This window comes from Vanessa cardui, chromosome 10 (assembly GCF_905220365.1).
Source record: "Vanessa cardui chromosome 10, ilVanCard2.1, whole genome shotgun sequence".
NCBI classification, from domain to species: Eukaryota; Metazoa; Arthropoda; class Insecta; order Lepidoptera; family Nymphalidae; genus Vanessa; species Vanessa cardui.
In genome coordinates, this window is record NC_061132.1 from 4,189,146 (window position 1) to 4,214,702 (window position 25,557).

The 25,557-nt window shown below is 34.1% G+C and overlaps 1 protein-coding gene across 2 annotated transcripts in view; it reads right to left on the bottom strand.

Moving 5' to 3' along the window:
* Positions 1 to 560: 560 nt before the first annotated feature.
* The window catches only part of LOC124532744, a 225,142-nt gene continuing 200,145 nt past the window's right edge, over positions 561 to 25,557 (bottom strand). For both annotated transcript variants that reach the window (XM_047107799.1, XM_047107798.1), the window contains exons 2-9: positions 4,579 to 4,808; positions 3,344 to 3,525; positions 2,689 to 2,848; positions 2,430 to 2,585; positions 1,543 to 1,740; positions 1,343 to 1,455; positions 851 to 1,009; positions 561 to 699 (exon numbers count right to left, since the gene is read on the bottom strand). In XM_047107799.1, the coding sequence (XP_046963755.1) occupies positions 616 to 699; positions 851 to 1,009; positions 1,343 to 1,455; positions 1,543 to 1,740; positions 2,430 to 2,585; positions 2,689 to 2,848; positions 3,344 to 3,525; positions 4,579 to 4,801 (1,275 nt within the window). In that variant the 5' untranslated portion in view covers positions 4,802 to 4,808 and the 3' untranslated portion in view covers positions 561 to 615. The remainder of the gene's footprint in view (positions 700 to 850; positions 1,010 to 1,342; positions 1,456 to 1,542; positions 1,741 to 2,429; positions 2,586 to 2,688; positions 2,849 to 3,343; positions 3,526 to 4,578; positions 4,809 to 25,557) is intronic.

The window sequence follows — 25,557 nt, forward strand, 5'->3', positions numbered from 1 at the left end:
AGATTCGAAAAATAGACGTAGCGATGTTTTAAATAATGCAAAATCAATTTTAAAAAATCAACGTTTTATTGTCTAACATCGATAATCATAGGAAATCAATGATATTTACTCTAATAAATCTATTTCTAAGGAAAAACAAAGTTATTTTTTTTTATTATATTCCTTGCATCTTTTATCATACTTTCTCACGTTCTAAACCTTCCCTGGACTTCCACCAATAATTCAAGACCAAAATTAGCCAAATCGGTCCAGCGGTTCTGGAGTTTTAGCGAGACTAACGAACAGCAACTTACTTTTATATATATAGATTAAGAAAAATATATTCAGAAACAAAAAAAATACAAAAAAAAATAAAAATTAATAAAAAAAAAAGAATAAATAAATAATAAAATTAAATATTAAGTTTTAAATATAAAATAGGAAGGGACATATATACTCTTTTTCCTGGAGATCGGGACGGAGTATTTATTAAAACCGACTCAAACGTCGAGTATGTACAAACGTGAGTACATATAATTAATATAATATAATATTATATTATATTATATAATAACTCTCAAGAAACACATTTTTATTGTATTTAAAGATTAAAACTTGTGGGTATTCTTTATTACATTACAACGGAGGTCGCAACCTGTCGCTGTCTATGAGGTGAAATTGTAGAACAATTGCTAAAAGGGTTGCGATGCCGCCAATTATCTGAAAGGAAATATTATTTTCATTACTTTCATCTTTTTACGTCAATTAATATAAGAATGTGAATTCTTCATAAATACAATGTTATCTGTATCTGACTACTGGAACCAAAAAAGTATTTAGAAATATTTTTTCCATTAAAAGAATTTATTACCCCGGCTAAGAGCTGCCTCGTGAGAACACATATCCCCAGTGGTGAGAATGCAGGTGTTTTGACGACGACCTGGTTGTAGAAGCGCCTCAGTTCATCCCGAAATTCCCTGTCTGCTGATGCACACATCAAGTGACTTACGTGGATTTGCGCAGTTTGAAACTATGTGAAAAAATAAAGCATAGAGAACGTAAACGCAAACCCCGTATCATTTTACTGAGCGAGGGTTGGAGAGAAGGGTTGGAGGGAATCAGTGATAACTCAACCAAAATAACGCGTAAATTTTACACGAAATATTTTTTTTTCATTTAAAGATAATCAATATTGGATGTGCAGTTATTGACTGAGGACTCCACAGTGTCTCCACATTAAGTGTCTTTAAAATCAATTGATCTATTGTTTTTGGGTCTATAGACCCAAAAACAATATCAGATATATCTGATATTTTAATATATGTGTATAAAACATAATTAACATATGTTGTGAGATACATACTTCTTCTTGCGTCTTATGACAGTGTTCCGCCATCAGAACTATCAAAATTCCCTTAAAAGAAGCCCAAATTAATGTCACTAGTAAATTTACGAATTTTCTGTTAGTCCACTCATCTGCAAACAATAATATATGATAATGAAGCTCGAAGCTAATATAACACCATCGTTAAATTTATAAGAATTCGTAATTATGAGACATACCTAATGGCGCATAACTTATTGATATGAGACGGCAAAAAGACTCCGTGCATTCCATTATCTTGGAGAGCAGTAAGATCGCCACCAAGGCCCCCTCGCCCTCGTCGATACTCCTCACCACCTCGCATATGGACACGTGCGCGCGATACAGACGACGGATCGTTGTGTGGGCGTTTGCTACATTCTTTGTTTTCATTGCATCTGTTCAAAAGTAATTAATATTCACTATAGTATGTATGTATGAAGTACCAAATTTACTTGTTAGTAGGGCATTGTGCAAGCCCGCCTGGGCAGGTACCACCCACTCACTACTTAGTATTATTGTGTTCCTATTTGAAAGGTGAGTGAGCCAGTTTAACTCTGTAGTTACCTGTGCACAAGGGATGACATCTTAGTTCTCAAAAATGGTGGCGCATTGGCTTACAGCGCCATTGCCTATGGGCGGTGGTGAACACTTTACATTAGGTGGCTCATATACTCAACATATGTAATATTAAAAAAATAGTACTATTCAAATTTAATCAATTATCTAGTTAGAACGAGTTGTTTTGTCCCCGATTTCATCGGCACGTAATGGTTTCTGGATAAGGTAGATGAACAAAGTCGCTATCTCTGTCCCTACGTCCCTTTGTACACCTTTAAAACTATGCAACGGATTTTTAATGTAGTTTTTTGTAATAGATAGAGAGATTCGAGAGGAAGGTTTTTGTTGATACATGGACAATATAGTTAAGAAACACAATAATTTTGAAGTTTGTAGTGTGATATCGTAAATAAACAAATTCTGTAGTATATTTTGTATCAGTATTGCACCCGTGCGAAGGCGGGGCGGGTCGCTAGTAAACAATAAAACAACAGCACTCATAAAAGCTAAAATCAAACAATACGACCGTATAGTTTCAGTTTGAAGATCAGATTACGAAGTCGGTCATTCTGCGTCCGGAGCGTAACGTTCACCGCGCAGACGAGGAACACAAATTGCATGCACAGCATGACGTTGAACATGTGCTTACACAACAGTCCAGCATCGACAGCGAATGCTATGACTAAAACAACAATAGAAGCGAGCTCAGTATTCAGTATTCTACTTACAAATTATTGTCACGTAATGTAATAATTTTACTTCGGACAAAAACAATTTCTACTCACAATCACTTCTTCCATGTTTATTGCTCGTCCAAGTGATGAACTCCTTAAAAAATAAATGACAGCCAAAAAGTAGAATAAATGCCGATATAAACCCCCATATTATAAAACCGGATCCCTTTATTTGAGAATCTAAGAGACTGCTTTCCAATTTTTGGTTTATCTGCAAGCAAATTTTAATGCAATGATTTTTAATATAATATTTTTGTTATAAATTAATTTTAGTACATTTTAGACAAAAACTGATCTATCTATACACATAAAACTTTATGAGAGTATGTTTAATATTTATAAAACACAGTACATTTACCAAAATTGTCTGTTTGTTCTGGCTGATCTCTGGAACGGTTGGACCGATTTTAATGGGACTTCACTAGTAGAAAGCTGATTTTACAAGGGGTAACTTAGTATTTACATAACAACAATAACTTTTTTTTAAAGTTCCGCTAAACTTCTTTCGCAGGATCTTCTCAGGCCTTAAGGTCGTCTTTGTGACCAGCGGAGACAGTTATTACAACTATTCACCATAGCATTTATTATGCTATGCTGGATAACTTTCACTACGTTTATATAACTTATATTTCGACTACAACAGATTTGTCGCAAAAGTACATGCAATTTGGAAAAGAGATAAAAATGAACGCGGGGCCTCACTTACCTTTTCTAATTTATTTATATATGACATGTATCGTTTCATATTATTTACGCCATCGAAACCTGTTACGAGTATTGATGTTGATGATAATATCGTGATGACGGTAAGACATACTTTAGGCAATGGCTTAGATGATTCTGATTCAAATATCAATCGTTTGCATAAATTAATAACTTGCAGTGTAACTAAAACAACAGGTTTATTTTTATTGCATATATATGTCGCAGATGGACTCATCTAAGACTCATGGACAGCCATCTAAAGGATCACTTTTGTCGTCCGACATGTTCACTCAGTACGCACGTCTGGCGCTGGCGCTATCCCAAGACCAAGATATAGTACGACACAAACTTAGACGTAGCATCGTCACATTCAATAAAACTGATTAATGATTTACTCAACTAATAAAAATATCTCCCTATCGCTCCATTCGTCGCTATAGATTCTCGCGTCAACTCAACCCCAGAAAGCAAGAGCGTGTAAATCGACGTGTCAAATTAACGAATATATTATTAATAATATATACATAGGTCACATGATATTACAAGTTATTAAGTTTGTGTAAACATCATATTCACATAACAAATAAATATTGGTAATTTGGGATAGTGTACTTAATTCGGATGTGATCGGTTTTACGAATACATCCGATGCTATTTCTATGTTGTGTCGTACTATATATACCAAGAGCCTCATTCAGCAAGGAACATATACTGACAGATATTTACAACTGACATCTCTCAACTGACAACCTATAAAACGTTAATCACATTTTGTGTTGTCATTCTTTTAAGCCTTATGTCCGTGTAAATTCATTATCTCTAAGACATATATCGCAGTCATCTTTGAATGTGCTATTTGATTGTATGACTAGCGCGTTCATTTATGACGTCGTTTAACTGAATTACTAAAAGTTTCGTCAAGTTGTTTAAAGTAACGTTCAACGTCTTGACCGAACATTGTCATTTTATGCATTTTTATTTATATAATGAAAATATTGAGTCGACGTTCAACAACAATCTTTAACGTGTTTCAATTGTAATGTTTTTACATTTCTACGGTGATGCACATGCACTCCTGTGCCTGAACATTTTCATGGCGAGGAATATGTTGATTATAGGAGTTATTAGTTAATTATATGCTGTTTATATTTGTGCAGTATACAATATGTCTTGCTCTGTTGCCTCGGTCGGAATCATCTGGGAACATATAAGTTTTATTATTCAAAAATTACTTACGTATTACAAAAACTAATACGTAGCCGATAATTTGACGTTTGCGCGATATTGTGGGGATGTAGCTCAGCCGCCCTGAGTTGGCTTTCTGTGCACCGCTAAGCGAAATGCATTGGGTTTGCTTGCGAAGCGGCGTCAACTGAAGCGGTACGACACAGAGCAGGCTGGAGATGCGTAGCACTCTTGCTAGTGGACCGCTGATCTGGCATCGCTCAGTGTGATCCATGTTTTAGCTGAGGTAATAAAACCACTAATATAATACAAGTTACACGTTCTTAGATATTGGACTTGATGAAATGGCGTTCATAACTTGGTGAAGAGCTCTGTGTGCGTCCGTCTGATAAGGTATTACGCACGCATGACATGATCTTCCTTCACCAGTTCGATGGGTGAATAAATCAGTGTAACTACAGAAACAAGAATATAACCTATTAGTTTCCAAGTTTGGTCGCGTTTCGTTGTCGTCGTTAGAGAAGGTTGATATGTTACGGTTTCAATATATTTAGGTGGTAGTGACCACTAATCTTCAGATTAATAGTTGCTTACCAGGCTGCTAATAAATATGTTTAGTTTTTTCCGTAATTATTTTATGTAGAACCCGAAAATATTTATTGGCATGTTTTAATATTATTGAAAACATTTAACCATATATTAAAATAAAAGCGGAATATCGCGAGTTGGTTATGGGCACTGGGGGTTCCGTACTATCAAAACAAATACTGAAGGATACATATATGTACAAAAAATACGGTTTGCGGCTTTTTCCTCCACTTGTGCTACGAAGTTGTCAGACTCAGGTTTTGATGACACTTGATGAACAAATTACCCTGATGTTTTTAAATATAGCGTTGGTACATCTATATGGGAATCACAAAACACCAGCATACATTAAGATCAATATAGATAAGAGCGAATTATTAGATATTATAATGAATTAGGCCCCATAACCCGCGATGTTCAAATGATTAGGCGTCAATCTGAACCGATGATAGCATCTTCATACCCAGACAAGCATCACTAATTTTGTATGTGCTTAATTTGCCTACTTTGAGAGGTATCTGAGGCTCGAGATTACAGTAAAATTACAGATTTACTTTAATCCTTATTATAATCATCACGTACAAAATGCAAAAACTATTTTTCTTAACACAATTTATCAGAACACAATATCACTGGAAGTCCTGGGCTATCCATACCAACAGCTTCGAAGTCGTAGATACTTCGAGTGTTTATATATTATATCTCATATCTGTAAGTAACGATAAGACTATGAAATAGTAATGCTCATTTCCACCCCAAATCAATCTAAATTTGTTTACCGAGTTATTAACGTTTGATTTATGACAACTACATTTTACGTTGAGCCAACACCGCCTACTAATCTACTTATAATGATTTCTTATGCCATCTGTAAACTGTTGCTCAATTTGCGCAATAAAACGTTATGAGCTGATGTAATAAATTAGAACCTTCCATTAAATACCTAATAACCCCCGACGCAAAAAGAGGGGTGTTATAAGTTTGACGTGTCTGTCTGTCTGTCTGTCTGTCTGTGTGTCTGTCTGTCTGTGGCATCATAGCTCCCGAACGAATGAACCGATTTCAATTTAGTTTTTTTTGTATTACAGTTGTTTTACGGGCGAGTGTTCTTAGACATGTTTGATGAAAATCGGTTTAGCCATTTAAAAGTTATGGGGGGGTTAAAGTGGGGAAGAAAAACCGAATGTCTGCAAATATGCTCAAGTGGGGTATCAAATGAAAGGTTATGACTTGTACATCACAAAAACATTAGTAATTAAATAAAATTATTAGAAAAAAAAATAATTAAGAAACAAAAAATATTCATTAGTAAGTGAAATAAAAAATAACAAGATTGACCTTAAAATGTAATCTTAACTTATATGTTTTAAATCGACAAGAACCTTCGTATTTACAACTTAACCAGAGATATTTTAAGGATGTTTACCTCTAAAAAGTATAAAATAAAAAATTAAATTGACAATTAATCCTTAAGTACCTATATGTATAAGTACGTATTAATATTAAAAAAAAAACTTCGCGTTGGGGGACCGAGCGCTATTGTACAAAATAATAATAAGTGTTAGATAAAAGATGAGATAGGTAAGCATGTGACACTAATTAATTAGGAGCGGTCCCCCAACGCGAAGCTTTTTTTTAATATTAATACGTACTTATACATATAGGTACTTTAGGATTAATTCTATAATATATTTCTTCTTTTAATAGTATCTTTGACGTCAAACAATAACACTGCTTCGATATAGGCTTAACAGTTCGCTGTCCAATGCGTCCAAAAAATATTGCAATCGTTTTAGCCACATTGGAAGTGAAATTTTTAATTTACTTGTTGGTAGGGCTTTGTTCACATCCACCTGGGTAGGCCCTACCCATTCATCATATATTGTTCTGCCAAACATCAATACTAATATTGTCTATGAGTGATGGTGAACACTTACCATCAGGTGACCCACATGCTCGTCCGTCAACCTATAACATAAAAAAGTATATTATGATTATAGTAGAAGAAGTCGAAGGAGGTTCAGAGACCTTTCCATCGCTAGATAAGAGATAACTTCCAATTTAAGCTTTGGCGTTTATTTACAGTAATGCCGTTCGTTATCAATCTGTTTGTTGTTTTTGGTCTACGATGTGTGTGTTTGATTTATTTATTTTTACTTTTATTACCTCAAGATTAATAACAGAAAATTTATATAATTTGACCAGATGAAAATAGATATACCTATGAATGTGTTTATTAGGAACGTAATATAACTATATAACCACATATTGCTTTAAATGCTGTATAGTGTTATTTTATTTAAAAGCAATTCGTATTAAAAGATTTAAATCCGCTTATTAAAAAAAGAAAATAGTTTTTAGCATAAATTAAATTTGAGTAAACTGATATTTGTAATTGTAACAATGGAATAAGTTTTTTTTTTATTTTTTACATATTTTTAAAAAGTAATTGTATTGCCTTCCTACAAATCGTTTTATTGAAAATCAATAAAGCTTTGACATCAATTTTGATTTTTTATTGAATTACCTAAGAAAAGTGAATTTATGTAATAGGAGTGCGGTGGCCTTCCATAGACATAGGTAATGTCAATCGTGCTACGGAGTTGGCACTGGTAATGACATGTCTTTTCCGTCTCCTTATTCTCCAAGTAATGGTATCCATTATAAGCTGCCAGCTTCTGCAGTACTAGAAGAGGACCAACCGCCAGACCAAAAGTGCGGTTTCCGTCGGAGTCGCTTAACTGGTCAACTTCCAGTTTACCTGTATGCTCTGATTTAAAATTCGTCAATTTTGGTGTTCTACAAGTCTGCGTACTAGGACCTACTTTGTTCTTTCTAAATATCATTGCCTTGTTGTAAATCAGTAACATTCACTAATATACAAGTACAGTTTAATGGTTTTGTTTCGCTGTTTTGACGCTCGGCATTTCGCTCGGCAACATTCGTGATTTGCCGGTCGCCATTATAATTAAGTTATCGTTTCGGTAAAATTAAAGATAACACAAACCAAATTTATTAGCGAAATATTGTACTGATGTTACATAGAAATATTTGAAAACAGTTCTAGTATTATAAAAAGATTTTTGTCGGAGCGGCATAGAAATATCACACGGGGGTAGAAAAGAATGGCTAGAACGGATGTTCCCCTATACTACTACAGGTGATCCACCTGACGGTAACGAACTAGTCACTACTGCCCGTCTACCAACATAATACCATAAAAAATACAAACATAAAGTTGTTGTGTCGCGAATTAAATAAACGATAAAATAATAATGAGTTGACTGAATCACGCGTTCTCAGCCTAAGAAAATGAAAATGTCTAACAGATATAATTTGTGACCTTGTTGTGTCCTTTAGGCAAGATATTTAAGACTGATTTAAATCGAAACAAAGTCCCTCGAGACTTCGCATTTATTCAATAATTATTTTTAGGAATTTCCAAATTTATGATAATTTTTTTTGATTTCATTTCATTGTTAACGAAAGTTACTCATCTACATTTGGTGCTAAAATGATGAAATCTTTTTTAAGCGAAATTTTTAATGTCCAATAGTCTACATTATTTCAGTTAGAATCTGAATTTACTGATAACAATTTGCTTTAATTTAATCAACATTCACAATTTATAATTAAAATATTGTTATGTGAATTGAAATTTTAATGGTCATCAATGGTCTTTCTCCATTAATGACATCAAACTGCTAGTGCTTGTCAGTTTGTATCTTGCGCGAGGTTTCCAGAACTGAACTGAGAAGAAAGAGCTTCGCAAATGAAGGAAGATTTCATCCAAAGTTGACCTTGGCTCTTCTCAAACGACATCTTCACTGGAAATTGGCGATGCTTCAGAAGGTCAAACTTCACGTTCAAGTTACGAAGCAGCATGACAATTGACACTATTTTTAATTGTAAGTTCTGTGCATGCAAGTGTGAATTTCATGTGCATTATATTCAAAACTGATTATAAAAGGCTTGTTAAATAGAGTTTACTTTCCTTTATTCCGTTTTCAGTAAAAAAAGGTCCCAGAATCAAACCACACTAACGCACTTCAAGCCACTTGCTAATTTTCAGCTGATTAGGGAGCGATTCAATGTTTATATAACAAGTTCCCTTCTTTGCCATCGTTCTAAATTTCCATCTCCTGTTAACACCCAGGAGATGGGAATTTCTTAAGTTTTGTTAATTTACCAATACCTCAGAGTCGGTGTTTCAATGGATAAAATTATTCTTCTAAGTCCAGGTGAATGCTTTTATGCAATATTCTTCCATCTGTTTTGTACACACTGTACCATTATAATAAAATATGTAGTTATGAAGCTGAACATCTGTAACAAAAGTTGTTCAAATAGAGCAGGTCCACTCGTTTTAGACAAATAAGCAAATCTACTTTGGCAATTACGATATTGAATTATGTTGTCATTATTAAAGCCAATAATAATAATACTATAATAAACGAGGTATTCGATCATAACTACCGAAGAAAGAAGTGATCTCTGAATGGTGACCAGGCCGAGTGGAGACATCGTCGGCTGGTTGAGAAGAAGCTGTTTGAACATCAGGTCCAGTTCTAAAGGAATCGTCTTTCCAACTGGCGTCACATTAAAAGTCAACTTAGTCAAAAGTACTCGTATTTCATTGACCTACAAAAATGATTTATTAGAAATTATATTACATACTTATACCCCTATACTGTAGTACATTTGGTGCTCAGTGACAGAGCTTTGTGCAAGACCATTTGGGTATGTACCGTCCACATACATTTACGGTGCCAATGTCCATGGACAGAGTAGTGGTCACCACCACTTACCATCAGTTCATCAGAAAAAACTACAAAGACATAAAAACTCATGATTTTAGAACGATATTTGTAAAATAATCGAGAATCTTGGCAAATAATACTTTATAAAATCAATTTACCTCTGCATTTATTCGATGCCACGGTTCAATAAATGTAAGAAGCATAGACAAATGAAAAGCACACCAGAACACCTGACCACATACGACTGAAGTGCGATAACTTCGTCCTGCTTTAGAAATGAGAGAATATGAATTAATATCATTCAAAAATTAAGAGTAATAAAGTCAGTTTCGGTGATGATACATACAAGCCAAAATTAAAAAGTCAATGACATTGAAAAAAGTCATCATCAAAAATAGAGAGCTCGATGAAAATAAAATAAACATGAGGCCCCCACGGGTCTCGCTCAGTCTATTCACTGCGTCGCAAACAGACACATAAGCCTTCATTAGGTCACGGACATGTGTCAATGACAAATAGCATGTAAGTCCTGAAATATTATCTAAAACAAAAATACAATTTTAATATTTATTCATCTAATTTCATTTTTAAGTTTTTTCCTTAATTATTTTTATGTAGATAAACTATCAAAGCTGGGAGCGCGTCTAAGTAGAAGTAGATTTTACTAGTAGTTATTATGAAGTTGGCTCGTTCATTATAGTGCGACACTCTGCATATGTACCATATGTATGTAGGACTTTCGTGAGTTACCAAAGCTTAGTTGAATACGAGCATATAATTTTCACTGATCACTTGAATACACACATATAATATACAGTGTGAAGTGTACTCACGTAATTTACTTTGGCTACACAGAGTTATTGTTATACTAATCTAAGTATTTTCGGGACTGCTAACAACATGGGCTGTATCATTACTTTCTATGAGGTGTGATCGCAATCAAGCGCTGGGTTATATATTACAGGTTATTTAAAAAAGGGTTCCATTGAGAAACAACGGTTTGGCTGTAATCAATGAGAAGGACATCATCTTCATACTCACATGAATTTGTCTTGTTTATCCATTCTCTGAGCTTCAGACTCATTGTGTTCAGTATGTTATACACATTGAAAGTTATAAAGGCATTCTCCATATGCAGTAGATATATTTTATAGCTCTCAATATAAACCGCGATGTCGAAAACTTCCAATATCCCTAGAAATATTATTATAACATATAGAAATATATATAAAATATAGAAATCAGTGTAGGACAAAAGTGAAAAATATGATATTGTTACAGCACAGAATTTATCGGGAACATGTTCAAAGTCAGTTACTGAAAGATCCAGTATCATTCTGGAATTATATAGAATCGATAAAAAAATCCAGAGGTACGCAAACAGTTATACAGAAGGGAGTACCGTTAACATCTCAACAATGCGCAGTAGAATTTGCTAACTACTTCTATTCAGTTTATAGCACAGAGCAAGCTGAGCTCAATGTAAACTTGGCGGTAGAAAGGTAGTAGGTAAGGCGGTTGGGGGCAGAAAATGGAGCAGCACGAGTACACTTAGATCGACTGACATTGGACGATACTTCGTCCAATGTCAGTCCGTCCACGTCCAATGTCAGGCATGCTATAAAACAGCTTAAGCCCAAAACATCTGTAGGGCCGGATGGCATACCACCCTATATTTTTAGAGATTGTGGCTCAGCGTTAGCAAAGCCTTTGCTTTATATTTATAATTTATGTCTAGAAACAGCTATGTTTCCCGATATGTGGAAGCTTACTCGGGTAGTCCCAGTGCCAAAGGGTGGAGTGGGGACACTACTTAATAATTATAGACCTGTTGCAGTGCTTTCAACGCCTGCAAAAATACTAGAGTCAACTATTTACAAAAGTATTTATACACAGGTGAAAGCCCAACTATCAGACTCCCAGCACGGGTTTCGGCCAACGAAAAGCACTACCAGCAATCTACTCTCGCATATGTCTCACATTGTACCAGTAATAGATAGAGGAGGACAAGTTGATGTAGCGTACTTTGATTTTAAAAAAGCCTTTGATTTAGTAAATAACGATGTATTGTTAAAAAAGTTAGCATCACTTGGATTCACCCCGCATTTACTTGCATTTTTTGCCAGTTATATGAAAGACAGACAACAATATGTGGAATACAAGGGACATCAGTCTCAATCATATTTTACAAGATCCGGTGTAAGTCAAGGAAGCAATCTAGGACCTTTGCAATTTGTTTTAATGATCAATGATCTACCAAACGTTGTGATGGATGCGAAATGTTTGCTGATTGCAGACGATCTTAAGTTATCTCTCGAAATTAACCAACTCAGTGACTGTGCAAGGCTGCAAAGAGATATAGATAGAGTAGTTCAATGGAGTAAAGAAAATCGGTTGCAATTTGACAAGCAAAAATGTGTTGTGATTTCCTTTTCCCGCGCACATTTTCCAATTCTAAATGAATATTTTATTGATGGGGTACAGATGACAAGAGTTTCAGAGGTTAGGGATTTGGGCGTAAGTTTTAGGACTGAGCTAACGTTTCGTAATCACATAGTAAGATGTTGCAAAAAAGCATATCGAAATTTAGGCTTCATGCTCCGTATAGTTCATGGTTTCACAAATATGAGTGCTATAATCACCTTGTATAATGCGTTGGTTAGAAGCCACTTAGAATGTAATGCGGTCATTTGGGCTCCACATGAAGCGAAATATAGTATGATGTTGGAGCGAGTCCAGAATAAATTTACTAGATATTTATATATGAAGCTGTATGGAGTATATCCTTCCTACCCATTGATGTACCCAACTTTATTTGTCTTAGGTATGGTAGGATACAATGAACTAAGGGTAAGGAGAGAGCTAGCTCTTGTAATAAATGTTTTAAAGGTTTTGAGAGGTATAGTCTTTAATGCTGATGTCCTTAGCCAGTTGAGTCTGTGCGCCCCAGATAGATATGTGTGGCGGAGACATCGACCGCCGTTGCTAGCGGTGCCCACCGGGCGAACCAAGTTGCTCAAGGAAGCACCACTGACGCGCACGTTACGTACTCTCAATGCGATAGCAGACAGAGTTGATTTGTTTTGTTGCAGTATGAGTGAACTCACAATAGTTGCTGCTTGGAATATATCATATACAATTTAGTATTATATATATTATTATAACATGGATAGATGTATTAAATTTGTTTTTTTAAAGTGCTGTAATATCGAATTGGGGCACAATCCTGTAATGATATATATATATATATATATATATATATATATATATATATATATATATATATATATACAGTGTGGCATTAAATAAATAAATAAATAAATAAATAAAAATAAATTGTATCTCGTAAGTTTGTAGGCCTAACAAAAAAATCAATACTTGTTATCGCGGGGGAAAGGCGTGTAGCTGAATACCAGTACTCATGCGAAATGATGGTGATTTCCGAATTCATCCAACATATTCCCTCATGATGAGATGTCAAGTAAGTTTGGCAGACTCATAAACAGTTCACCAGATCATAAATGGTCAAAAACACGTACAAAAATTGACATTGTAAGAAATATCAGCCATCACCTACAACTTCGCCGATCTTGGCAAATGATGCTGGGTTACTTACTCCTGTAGTTACACTTACTTACTCTTCTACCCGTAACAAAGGGTTCATCATACACGTAACACTTAACGTAAAAAAAACGTAAACAAAAAATAACATAAAAACGTAACACTTATTAGCACACATAGTTATGATACTGGGCAACGCAAGTACCCAATCAGAAAACTTACATCTTGTTTTATCTAATCCGTCATGGTATTTAAGAATTACAATTACAGCGGTGAACAAAATTATAAGCGTTGTATTAATGCTAGCAAATCGATTTTGGTTTCGTGTGATATCGGATTTGCCATTTAAATCGTAATTTATCTGAAATATATAACGATTAGGACAAATATAATTATGTATGTATAAATTATTGACATTCAGCCACACAACTTGCAATGAAAAATTGTCTTTACTCATTCGGGAAATTCTAATATATAAAATTTTCAATTATATCACAGTTATTAGGTAATAAAAATATGTATAGCATGTTCGAATTTCGCAAAATATAATATTATATACCTTATTGAGAAAATTTATATGTTTCACTATATTTTTCAAGCGGTTGGTGCTACCATAAGATCCCATTCCGGTTATAAATATCCTTGCTAACGTGTTGCAAAAGCTTCCAAAAGGAAACGATGAATACAGCGCGTAAAACCGAACCGTCATTTTGTACGCCCATGTTACTTGGCATATATCTAAAATGAAGAAAAATGGATTTTTATTAAATCTCTTTTAAATTTATAAAATTGTGTTCTTCGTATAAAGTCGTATAAAGTCGACGTTGCATACCCTCAATTCGCTTCGCTTCGCAGCATACACGGTTAGAAAAGTTATGCAACTTACTGATATTGATACCGCTCGTTTAGTTTATTTTGGCTATTTTCACAGTATTATGTAAAATGGCATATTACTTTGGGATCAAATCAAATCAAATCAAAATAAACTTTATTCAAGTAGGCTTTTACAGGCACTTTTGAATCGTCATTTTACGATTAAGTGAAGCTACCACCGGTTCGGAAAGTAGATTCTACCGAGAAAAACCGGCAAGAAACTCAGTAGTTACTCTTTTTTAATATTTAAAAATATAATACAAAGTCATGTTAGTTAAATACAATTATTTAAATTCATATATCCTGCGTGGAAGTCAACAGGTATTAGCTCCACGCTTTTTTATCATCTATAAAATCTTGTATCGAATAATATGCTTTTTTTACCAATGTATTTTTACAAACGATTTGAATTTACTAAAAGGCAAAGTTAAAAAAGGCTGCGGAATTTTATTATAGAAGCGGATACCCTGACCCAAGAAGGACTTATTGACTTTGCGGAGTCGGAAACCTGACGTTATAAGCTTATCCTTACTTCTAGTGCATATACAATGATTATCACTGATTTAATCAATACAAGATTTCGATACAAGATATTGTAGATGATAAAAAGGCGTGGAATTAATACCTCTTAACTTCCATGCAGGATATATTAATTTAAATAATTGTATTAACTAACATGACTTTGTAATGTTGTCTTAAATTTTCGCGATAACACATTGAAATAAAACTAGTTATAACGGATTTGAATCGCGTATATTAATTTTTTTTGGCATCCCGACGTTACGAGCACTTTACGGGTAGACTAAGGTGGCATTTGTCTATTTGGAGAACAAAAGAACTATTATTTACAACTACCGCCAAAGATTTCTCAATTGGTATCTTGAGTAACGTTCCGGTTGCACGAAGAAGGCACTGACTGTATCCTTAGGTCTTGCAGTCTGTTGGTTTGGGATTTTAAAATTTTAATAAGTGGATCCCAGGTGTTAGAAAGTCTCCAACCATCTTCTCTATTGAAGTTCGGATGTTTTTGAATTTCAATAGCCTCGCGTATCATTCTAGGAATGAATCTGTGTTCTTTAGCGAGGATCTGTGGTTTATCAAATCGAATAAAATGGTTAGGTTTATCCAGAGCATGTTCACAGACTGCAGACTTTGAAGAACGCCTATTTTTGACATCTGCTATATGTTCCTTGACCCTGGTACCGATACTTCTCTTTGTTTGGCCTATGTAAGATAAACCACACTCACATTCGAGTTTATATACTCCTGCAGTTTGTAAAGGAATATTGCTCTTGATAGTTCTCAAGAACTGGCTCACTTTCTTATGAGGCTTGAAAACGGTTTTAATCGAAGCTCGCTTCAAGATGTTGTCTGTAACTCCCTTCACATACGGTAGAAATGCAGGTTGTCGCTCAAATGTGGGTGGCTTGATACGGCTTCTGCGATGCTGGCGAGGCACGGGCGGCTTGTTCTGGTGGAGTGCAAGCTTGACCTGACGTAGCTCGCCCTCTAGGTGTTCAGTTATAACTAGTTTTATAACATGACTTTGTATTTTTTAAATGTTAAAAAAGAGTAACCACTGATTTTCTTGCAGGATCTTCCCGGTAGAATCTATTTTCCGAATCTGTAGTAGCTTCACTTAATTGTTAAATGAGGATTCAAAAGTGCTTATAAAAGCCCACTTGAATAAAGTTTATTTTGATTTTGTTGAGCTACCTCCAGTATGTGGAATAAATCTAATAAGTGTAAAATCCAATAAAAATCACTATAGAATAAAAAAAAATAACAACAATTATTTCTTAATAACATCTTAGATAGATCAAGTTTGAGAACAAAGCTTACGAATGCAAAACGCAAGGATGTAACCGTATATAGCGACTTGTCGGGAAACTGTCGCTATGTAGCCTCCGCGACTGCGAGCGAAGCGTAGCGGGGCAAGCCCCAGGGCTCGCGACAGGCGCAACACGGCTGCCAACGAGCCCTGCACTTCACAGGCCTCGTCCTGCATCTGCGCACTCGTCGCCGCGCTGGGACGGCGTTTAGCATTCGACCCCAAGTTATTTATTCTTCTTTATTCCAACTGAAATCTTTCAAATTACAATACAAATATATTGACTGCGTCTGTTAACAAAGTCCATCTGTCTATTTTATGTGTTTATAATTGGATTGGTCATGCAAACGAATGGAAAACACATTATCGGTGGTCGATTTGTCCGCGCGTTACATACGACTTCGCATCGCTAGCGCCATATTTGTTTCTCCGTTTGTTATTACGTCACTCGTTTTGACTCGTTACGAATTGTGCCATACAGAAGCAGGACCCTTTGAAAGAACGAGGCTTTTTGAATTCGGTTGATAAACTAACGCCCACTGAATATGATTACCCGATGGCAACTGTTATATCCCACTGAAATACATTTTTAATCTAGCTGAACCTTACACGCGCGTGATTCATAAAACTTTACCGAGACCTCACAAAACGTCACCCCACTGTCTCATTTATATTATTAGTAAAGATAAAAACAGTGTTTCACTCGTGTGTTCCGTTACTTATTGTCGTTTGTGATTTTATCATCAAAAATTGACATGAAGGTGAAATTATAAGAGTCGATTGTAGTACAATTATTTGTTTTGTTACAATCCATATAAAAGTAATGTAAATCTATCAATGTTGATTTTTACATTTAATGTGATTATTATTATGTTAAGAAAATTTCTGTGTTTTTAAACAAACTTTTATCTAAATACTAGCTGACCCGGCAAACTTCGTACTGCCATAATCGATATGATTAAATTAGTCCAAATGTGATGTGCATAGAAACCATTGCACGCAGCGAAACCGATGAAATAACTGATACTTACATTAAAATCGACGCTGTCAATATTTTTTTCTATATATTAATGACACAAGAATCATAAGGTTGCGTGATAAATTGCCATGTCGTTTATATTGCTATGTCATTAAGTCCTTATAACATAAAGTTTGAAAACCATTTAGTGTAAACTGGCTATACCATACGTTTTAATTTGAAACTCATATACAATACAAATCAATTAAATATCACTAAATACAACACAGGTAAAATGTAGGTGGTCCAGTTTAATTATGATGATGTTGCTTATAATATTTTTAAAATATTGTGTACTTTACATTGCTCAAGATAGTCACGTCAGAACAATTAGATACAGTAACGATACTCTGTTAATCAATTTAAAGCTTTCCGATAAACTATATATTTTTGTTTTGTTTTGTGGTGACCACGCGACGTATTTAATTGTTCATGCGCGAAACAGGGAAACTCCAAGTTGATTCCGCAAATTTCCAACGACTGGTCTTGCGATTTATTTATTGCCATCGCAAAGGCCAGGTGCATGAATTTTGTAGACGATTAAAATCGAATGGTAAATCTTTGGGAATCATTGGTATACGCGGGATCAAGACATCCTTTCCTTTGTATTTACCCTTTATGATTGTTGCCTCAATGACGTTTTTCATTATCTTATTTGGAGTGTCTTTACGTGCCGCCACAATTTTGATGATTTCAGGCATGTGTTTAGTTCATCAGCAACTGTTGATCGGGGAATAACTGGAAGAGTCTAACGAAAATCACCTGACAACAGAATCATGGCCCACCAGAAATATTTTGTTTGTTACGAAGATCTTTCAACGTACTTTCCAGTGCTTCCACTGATCTTTTAAGGGCACAGGGTACATTCGTCCCAAACAATAAATTTGCATACCTGTAGGATCTTGGCCATTGCGCTATTTTTGGCGATAAATAAACAAAAATAAAAGATAAGAATGATCTGATAGACAGAAAATAACTTAAGTTAGTTAAAATTAAGGCTATTGTTGTACTTCTTGTGAATTAATATGTAGTTACAAAAATATAACTATTCGTTCAATTTTATTTCTGAATAACGGGGGCAACATCAAATGTTTGATAAAGTAGGGATTACCCATGTTACAAAAACATGTTGGCGTTGACAATGAAATAAATATCGAACACTGATACTTGATGTTTATGGAGCTCTAAACATCGATGTTAATTGATAACATCGGTGTTTTTTTTGGGACTGGAAGAAATTATTTAATTCGAGAAATAGATGTAATGAACTCATATGTAGCTGACCGCATGGACTCATATTTTTATCGACAACGTAAAATAACTCTGGATCATGAGTTTGATCGGGAATTTCAGCTGATATAACGTTATCGATTTGATTCGGAGTTATTTTATGTAGCAGCCAAATTAATACATGTGCATGAGGCAATCCCCTTTTTGCCAATCAATGGTGCACATATGGCAAATCACCTCTCCAAATGTACATAATTCTACAATTAAATCCATAATTGCTTTCAATTTGTGGTGAAAAACACGTGCTTTAATGTCCATGACGATCAGTTGTCGACTGTTTTTCAAATAAATTGTTTATAAATGTATATCATCCCACTGCGGATTGCATGTAAATTTAATGAACAGATCCGGTTGACCATTTTTCGTACATTAGAAATTAAGTCTTGTGCATATTCGTTCAAATGCCGTGGGCAACCAATAAACGAAGATGGCAATATACTCAATCACCCGATGTCAATTACATTAGCATCTTTCGCTATCGAATCTTGCAAATGAATATATTCTTCGGATCTTAATTTTGCTTGGTTGAAACGATTATAATTAACACGTTCGGTTTCTATATTGGCATACATGTCAACGATGTACTGATGATATAGTTTAGCACATCTCGAGGTATATAATTTTATGCTTGTGGTCGAACCATCAATGGATACGAATAAAAATTCATGGCACTAACGTTTTTCCATATATTTAGACATGAAAATAAATGCAAACGCTGTATTTTTAAATGTTTTTTTTTGGAAATAATAAACTGAAATAAGACGTATTACCTGTTGAAACTGGTGGATGAGTGTACTCATTTTTAATGAATACTTACTTTTAATTTGACAGCACAATTCCCCGTCTAAAAAGTCTCCTTTAACAAAAACATCCGCCATTTATTGAATTTATTTGTTACAAAAAATGTGATAAATGAAGAACCACTCGACCGATTTTCTGCAAACCTCACATAAACCATCTACTAAATAGTCCGCAAAAACCCTGAAAATTTGGTTTGGATAGGTGAGCCCCTTCTTGAGTTATAAAGTGGCATCGAAAAATGCTTCTTATTTTATATATATAGATTCGAAAAATAGATGTAACGATGAATGACGAATTTTAAAACATCAATGTTCTATTGTCTAACATCGATAATCATAGAAAAACTATGATGATTCTCTAATAAATCTATTTCGAAGGAAAAACAAAGTTGTTATTTTATTATATTCCTAGCATTTTTATTATAGTAAAGTAAAGTAAAGTAAGTAAAGAAACAGCCTGTAAATTTCCCACTGCTGTGATAAGGCCTCCTCTTCCACCAAGGAGAGGGCTTGGAACATATTCCACGACGCTGTTCCAATGCAGGTTGGTGGTTTTTATTATACTTACTCACCTTCTAAACCTTCCCTGGACTTACACAAATAATTCAAGACCAAAATTAGCCAAATTGGTCCAGCCGTTCTGGAGTTTTAGCGAGACTAACGAACAGCAATTCATTTTTATATATATATATATATATAGGATCGGGGGCGGTATTAGACGGATCGTCGGAAGGTCGGGCTCCCATTTTAAGAAATAGCAATTAATTTAAATAACAACAGATTTATTATTTACAATAATTACAGTAATGGTCTTAAAATAATTTATACACAATCAAAAAAAAAGCAAACAGATAAGCCAGAGATATACAGCGAAAGCAATATGCCGAAGGGCAGCGTAACCGCGTACAAGCGGACAAGTACAGCTAACTAAATAGCGTAGTAAAGGCAGTCAAGCCTGAGGGGTAAACCGACAGTTTTGTCGGGAGCTAGAGCTCTTGCTTGAGTCGATCCTGGAAATCGACTGAAGACTAGCCAGTGAACACGGTATTTATACCCTAGCCCCTACTCCCAACAACTCTGTCCATGGCGCGAAACGCTAGCCACGTGTTTACCAAAATGAAAATACAAACTAATTAAATCTGCTATTATGAGTTTTAGTCATAAAATATTCCAATATGAATTATCGTTAATAAAGAACAGTCAATTTGGAGTTATTTCTGTGATTCAAAATAAATAATCGTTTATAATGTTTAACATTATTAACAATTGCCGAAATCGAAACTAGTCGTCATAAATCAATTAGCAGGTAGCTAGTAAATCATACCAGATATAATTAGGAATTGTCGTAAAAGATTTGCATTAAAAAAATCTAGCTAATTGTAATAATCATTGAGTAAACAACAAATCAATCAAGTCAAGGTGGGTACTTTTATCTTTGCGTTGATGTGACGACTGACTCCGACATATATATATATATATATATATATATATACACATATATATACATACATAGTATATTATAATTTTTGATTAAAATATTTTTTAGCACATTTTTGATATTATTTTCTGTAATTTTTTCTCTAATATTTTTTGGTTACTCATTTATAAACATAGGTAGGACATAGTTAAGAGATTTTTTCCCGTATAGATTTTTGGTTCTTGGTAAGGTTAAGTTTTTATTGGTTATATTTCTGGTAGTCATATTATGAATATAAGGATTTTTTAGTTCATTATTAAAATAATTGTTAGAGAGTATAACGAGTTTAATTAGATCATACACTGGTAAGACTTTACAATATTTGAAAAGAGAAATTTTGTTTTTTATTTTAATTTGAATTTTTTGGGGTACTATATTTTTTAATATTCTTTGCTGTATTTTAAATATTCGGTCTAGGTAAGTTTTTTATGTACGTCCATAACTACCCAGGCCGTAGGATATGATACTTTCTGCTAGGGTCCTATACATCATGAGTAATATGGGGAACATACCTTATGCTTTATTATGTATAGTTTTGCCATAAAAACACGTAACTGATCGCATACCTTATCAACGTGCTAACTCCAGTTAAAACGATTATCTACAATTAGGCCAAGATATTATTGTTCTTCAACTAATTTTAGAGGTGGACAATAGCATTTAGTGCCATTACATTGAGTGTGTAAACAGTGATGATCGTGGGCAATGAGAGTCCTCCTAGGTAAAATTAAATGAAAAATATTAGACTATTTAAAAGTCGATTTACGATTATATAATGTAGTTTTTCATTTCATTTAACTTAGGAAGACTCTAAAAAATATGTTGAATACGCAATTATTTTTATTACTTTTTCGTGCATATTCATTTGTTTTAAAATAGTGTTTTGTTTGAAGTCGGTTTTTCATTTTGTTAAAATTTTTATTTATTTTTTGATTTTAAGTGAAGCTGATGTTGACTAACTAATTTTTTGTAATATGGATAGATTAAGCGTTCCGTTTATATGAGTCAGAAACTACTTCGAGGACAATTTCAAAGGAAACTTGCGAATAAAGCAAAAATAGACTTTCGAAAATGCGGATTTAATACGTCACGCGGCGTAAACTACAAGGATCCCTCGAAAGAGCTGTAATCGAACTCAGCAAAAAAACTTTGAAAAAGACCAACTATATTTCGTATATCATATGACATCACATCACATACACAAAATTTGATTAAAGATAGTAAGAAATTCTGCCCCATATCGCACCCTAACTGTGAGCCGTATAGGAGTTCCATTACTACATAGTATATAAAATTTTAACAAAAAGAAAAACCGACTTCAAACAAAACACTTTTTTAAAACAAATGAATATGCACGAAAAAGTAATACAAACAATTGCGTATTCAACATATTTTTTAGAGTCTTCCTAAGTTAAATGAAATGAAAAATATTAGACTACTTAAAAGTCGATTAACGATTATATCATGTAGTAATAGTTATTGGTATATTTGGAGCCGGTGTCAGCCACGGTGCCCTTGCCCCAACAATCAAAAGAAAAAAGCGATACGAGCCCCTCGATTGATCCAGTATATTATTGTGTAAAAGGTAATTTGTAAAAAACATATTTGTTAAAATATTCTCGTATTGTTTTTTCATAGATATACTGTAGGGTTTTATTGGCTGACACCGACTCCAAATATAACAATAATTATAACTACATGATATAATCGTTAATCGACTTTTAAGTAGTCTAATATTTTTCATTTCATTTAACTTAGGAAGACTCTAAAAAATATGTTGAATACGCAATTATTTGTATTACTTTTTCGTGCATATTCATTTGTTTTAAAAAAGTGTTTTGTTTGAAGTCGGTTTTTCTTTTTGTTAAAATTTTATTTATTTTTTGATTTTAAGTGAAGCTGATGTTGACTAACTAATTTTTTTTAATATGGATAGATTAAGCGTTCCGTTTATATGAGTCAGAAACTACTTCGAGGACAATTTCAAAGGAAACTTGCGAATAAAGCAAAAATAGACTTTCGAAAATGCGGATTTAATACGTCACGCGGCGTAAACTACAAGGATCCCTCGAAAGAGCTGTAATCGAACTCAGCAAAAAAACTTTGAAAAAGACCAACTATATTTCGTACATCATATGACATCACATCACATACACAAAATTTGATTAAAGATAGTAAGAAATTCTGCCCCATATCGCACCCTAACTGCGAGCCGTATAGGAGCTCCATCACTACATAGTATAAAACAAAGTCGTTTTCTCTGTCCCTATATCTTTAAATCTACGCAACCGATTTTGATGCGGTTTTTTTTAAAAGATAGTGTGATTCAAGGGGAACCTTTGTGTATATAATACATGAACAATATAGTAAAGAAACACTGATAATTTTAGAAGTTTGCGATGTGATGTCGTAAATAAACAAATTCTGTAGTATATTTAGTAACAGTATTGCACCCGTGCGAAGCCGGGGTGGGTAGCTAGTTGATTATAATATTCGACTATGATAATTATATAAACATAACCACATTACGGAAGGTGACTCAAAAGGTCCACCCAGTAAAAAGTTATGAGGTAACAAACATAAAAAAAAAAAAAAAAAAAAAAATACAGACGAATTGATAACCTCCTCCTTTTGGAAGTCGGTTGAAAACAAAGTCGGTTTCTCTGTCCCTATATCTTTAAATCTACGCAACGGATTTTGATGCGGTTTTTTTTTAAATATAGTGTGATTCAAGGGGAAGGTTTGTGTATATAATACATGAACAATATAGTAAAGAAACACTGACAATTTTAGAAGTTTGCAATGTGATGTCGTAAATAAACAAATTCTCCAGTATATTTAGTATCAGTATTGCACCCGTGAGAAGTCGGGGCGGGTCGCTAGTTGATTATAATATTCGATTATGACAATTACATGAACATAACTACGTTCTGGAAGGTGATTCAAATATCCAAGTAATCCATAAATAAAAGATTCGACCGAGTATTGCTAACGTGCTCCTCAGAATTGTTCCGTTCCCTCCCGTTCCCTTAATTTGTCATAGATCCTGTACTCATAACCTTACCAAACTTTCACCAAACTACCCTTAAAGTATATCCTTTATAATAAAAAAAGAATCATCAAAATTGGTTAACGTGATTTTGAGTTATTCACCTATTTGTCGCGCATATACATAATGCAAATTTAAGACTTATGTCGTTTTCATACGGATACCATCATCGGAAAAAAAAATTAAAAAAAATGGGACCCCACGGGAAGCATTACCTTTCAAACAAAAAAAAAATTATCGAAATCGGTCCACCCAGTAAAAAGTTATGAGGTAACAAACATAAAAAAAAAAAAAAATACAGACGAATTGATAACCTCCTCCTTTTTGAAGTCGGTTGAAAATTAAAATTATTGCATTAATAAAAATTAAAGCAAATAGACTTTTGTTTCGTTTTAAATCCGTTTTGCCATTTAAATCGTAATTTATCTGAAATATGTGTATGTATTAGAATACAAGTCTTGCTACAAAACAACTTTGCTTTAATACTACAGGTATTTAAACGATAGTTTATAAAAAGCAAATAAAAAGCAAGGTAGACATATCTGTCTAACTTGCTTTTTATTTTTATTTGATGAATATACAGCCTCGCGAACAAGACGTTTGTAGGTAATGTCGAAATATCGAGCTCCACCAAATAAAAATAAAAAACATGGTCTATATCCCGTCGCAAATACTTGCAGTAATATAAAGCAAAGTTGTTTTGTAGCAAGTGGTTTAATTTTAAAATTACTAACATACAAAAAAATACATTCACAGTGATTACACTATAAAACAAATATATTGAATTTTATCATTGCGGAAAATTATAATATTACTTTATAGATTAAATTAGAATGTTTCGCTATATTTTTGATGCGGTTGATGCTCCCGTAAGATCCAACTCCGGTTACAAACATTATTGTTGACACAGTGATAAAGTTTCCAACAGGAAACGATGAATACACCACGTAAAACTCAACAATACTTTGGTACATCCATACTGCTCCACAAATATCTAAAATGAGGAAAAAATAAATTTCAGCGAAGTGGTAAATAAGTTTATCGTAATTAAACTACGTTCCATATCATTAGTAGAAAATCACTGGACAATAGCAGAAAAACTTATTTCTCGAATAATCTTACGCAATCCGCGTGTAAGAATACAACTTACGAGTGCAGACCGATAGGATGTAACCGTATATAGCGACTCGTCGGGATACTGTAACTATGTAGCCTCCACGGTCGTGAGCGAAGCGTAGCGGAGCAAGCCCCAGGGCTCGCGACAGGCGCAACACGACGGCCAACGCACCCTGAACTTTACACGCTTCATCCTGCATTTTCACCCTCCTTGCAATTAATTGATGTTAGGTAAAAATAATTATAATAAACTAAACCCTTTATGACTATGATTACCTGATTGAAATTTGCTAATTTTATTTTCAATCTAGCTGAACCTGAAATTTAACCCGGCCGTAATTTCTAAAACTCGACCTTTAGCTCACAAATCGACACCACAAATTTTACCTTCTCGAGTGATGATTTAAACGCCTTCCATGCCAAATTTTATCAAAATCGGCTTTACGGTTTAAGCGCGAAGAGCTAACAGACAGAGTCACCTTTGCATTTATACCATTAGTAGGTATCGATAAAAGGCAGGTATTTGATCAGCGTATGACTCATGTGTTCCGTTACTTACTGATGTCTGTTGTTTTGTCATTACAAACTGACTCGCTTCCAAAAGGTAGAATCGAAACGATTGTAGTAGAATTAATCTTTAGTTACAATATGTATACAAGTCATATTT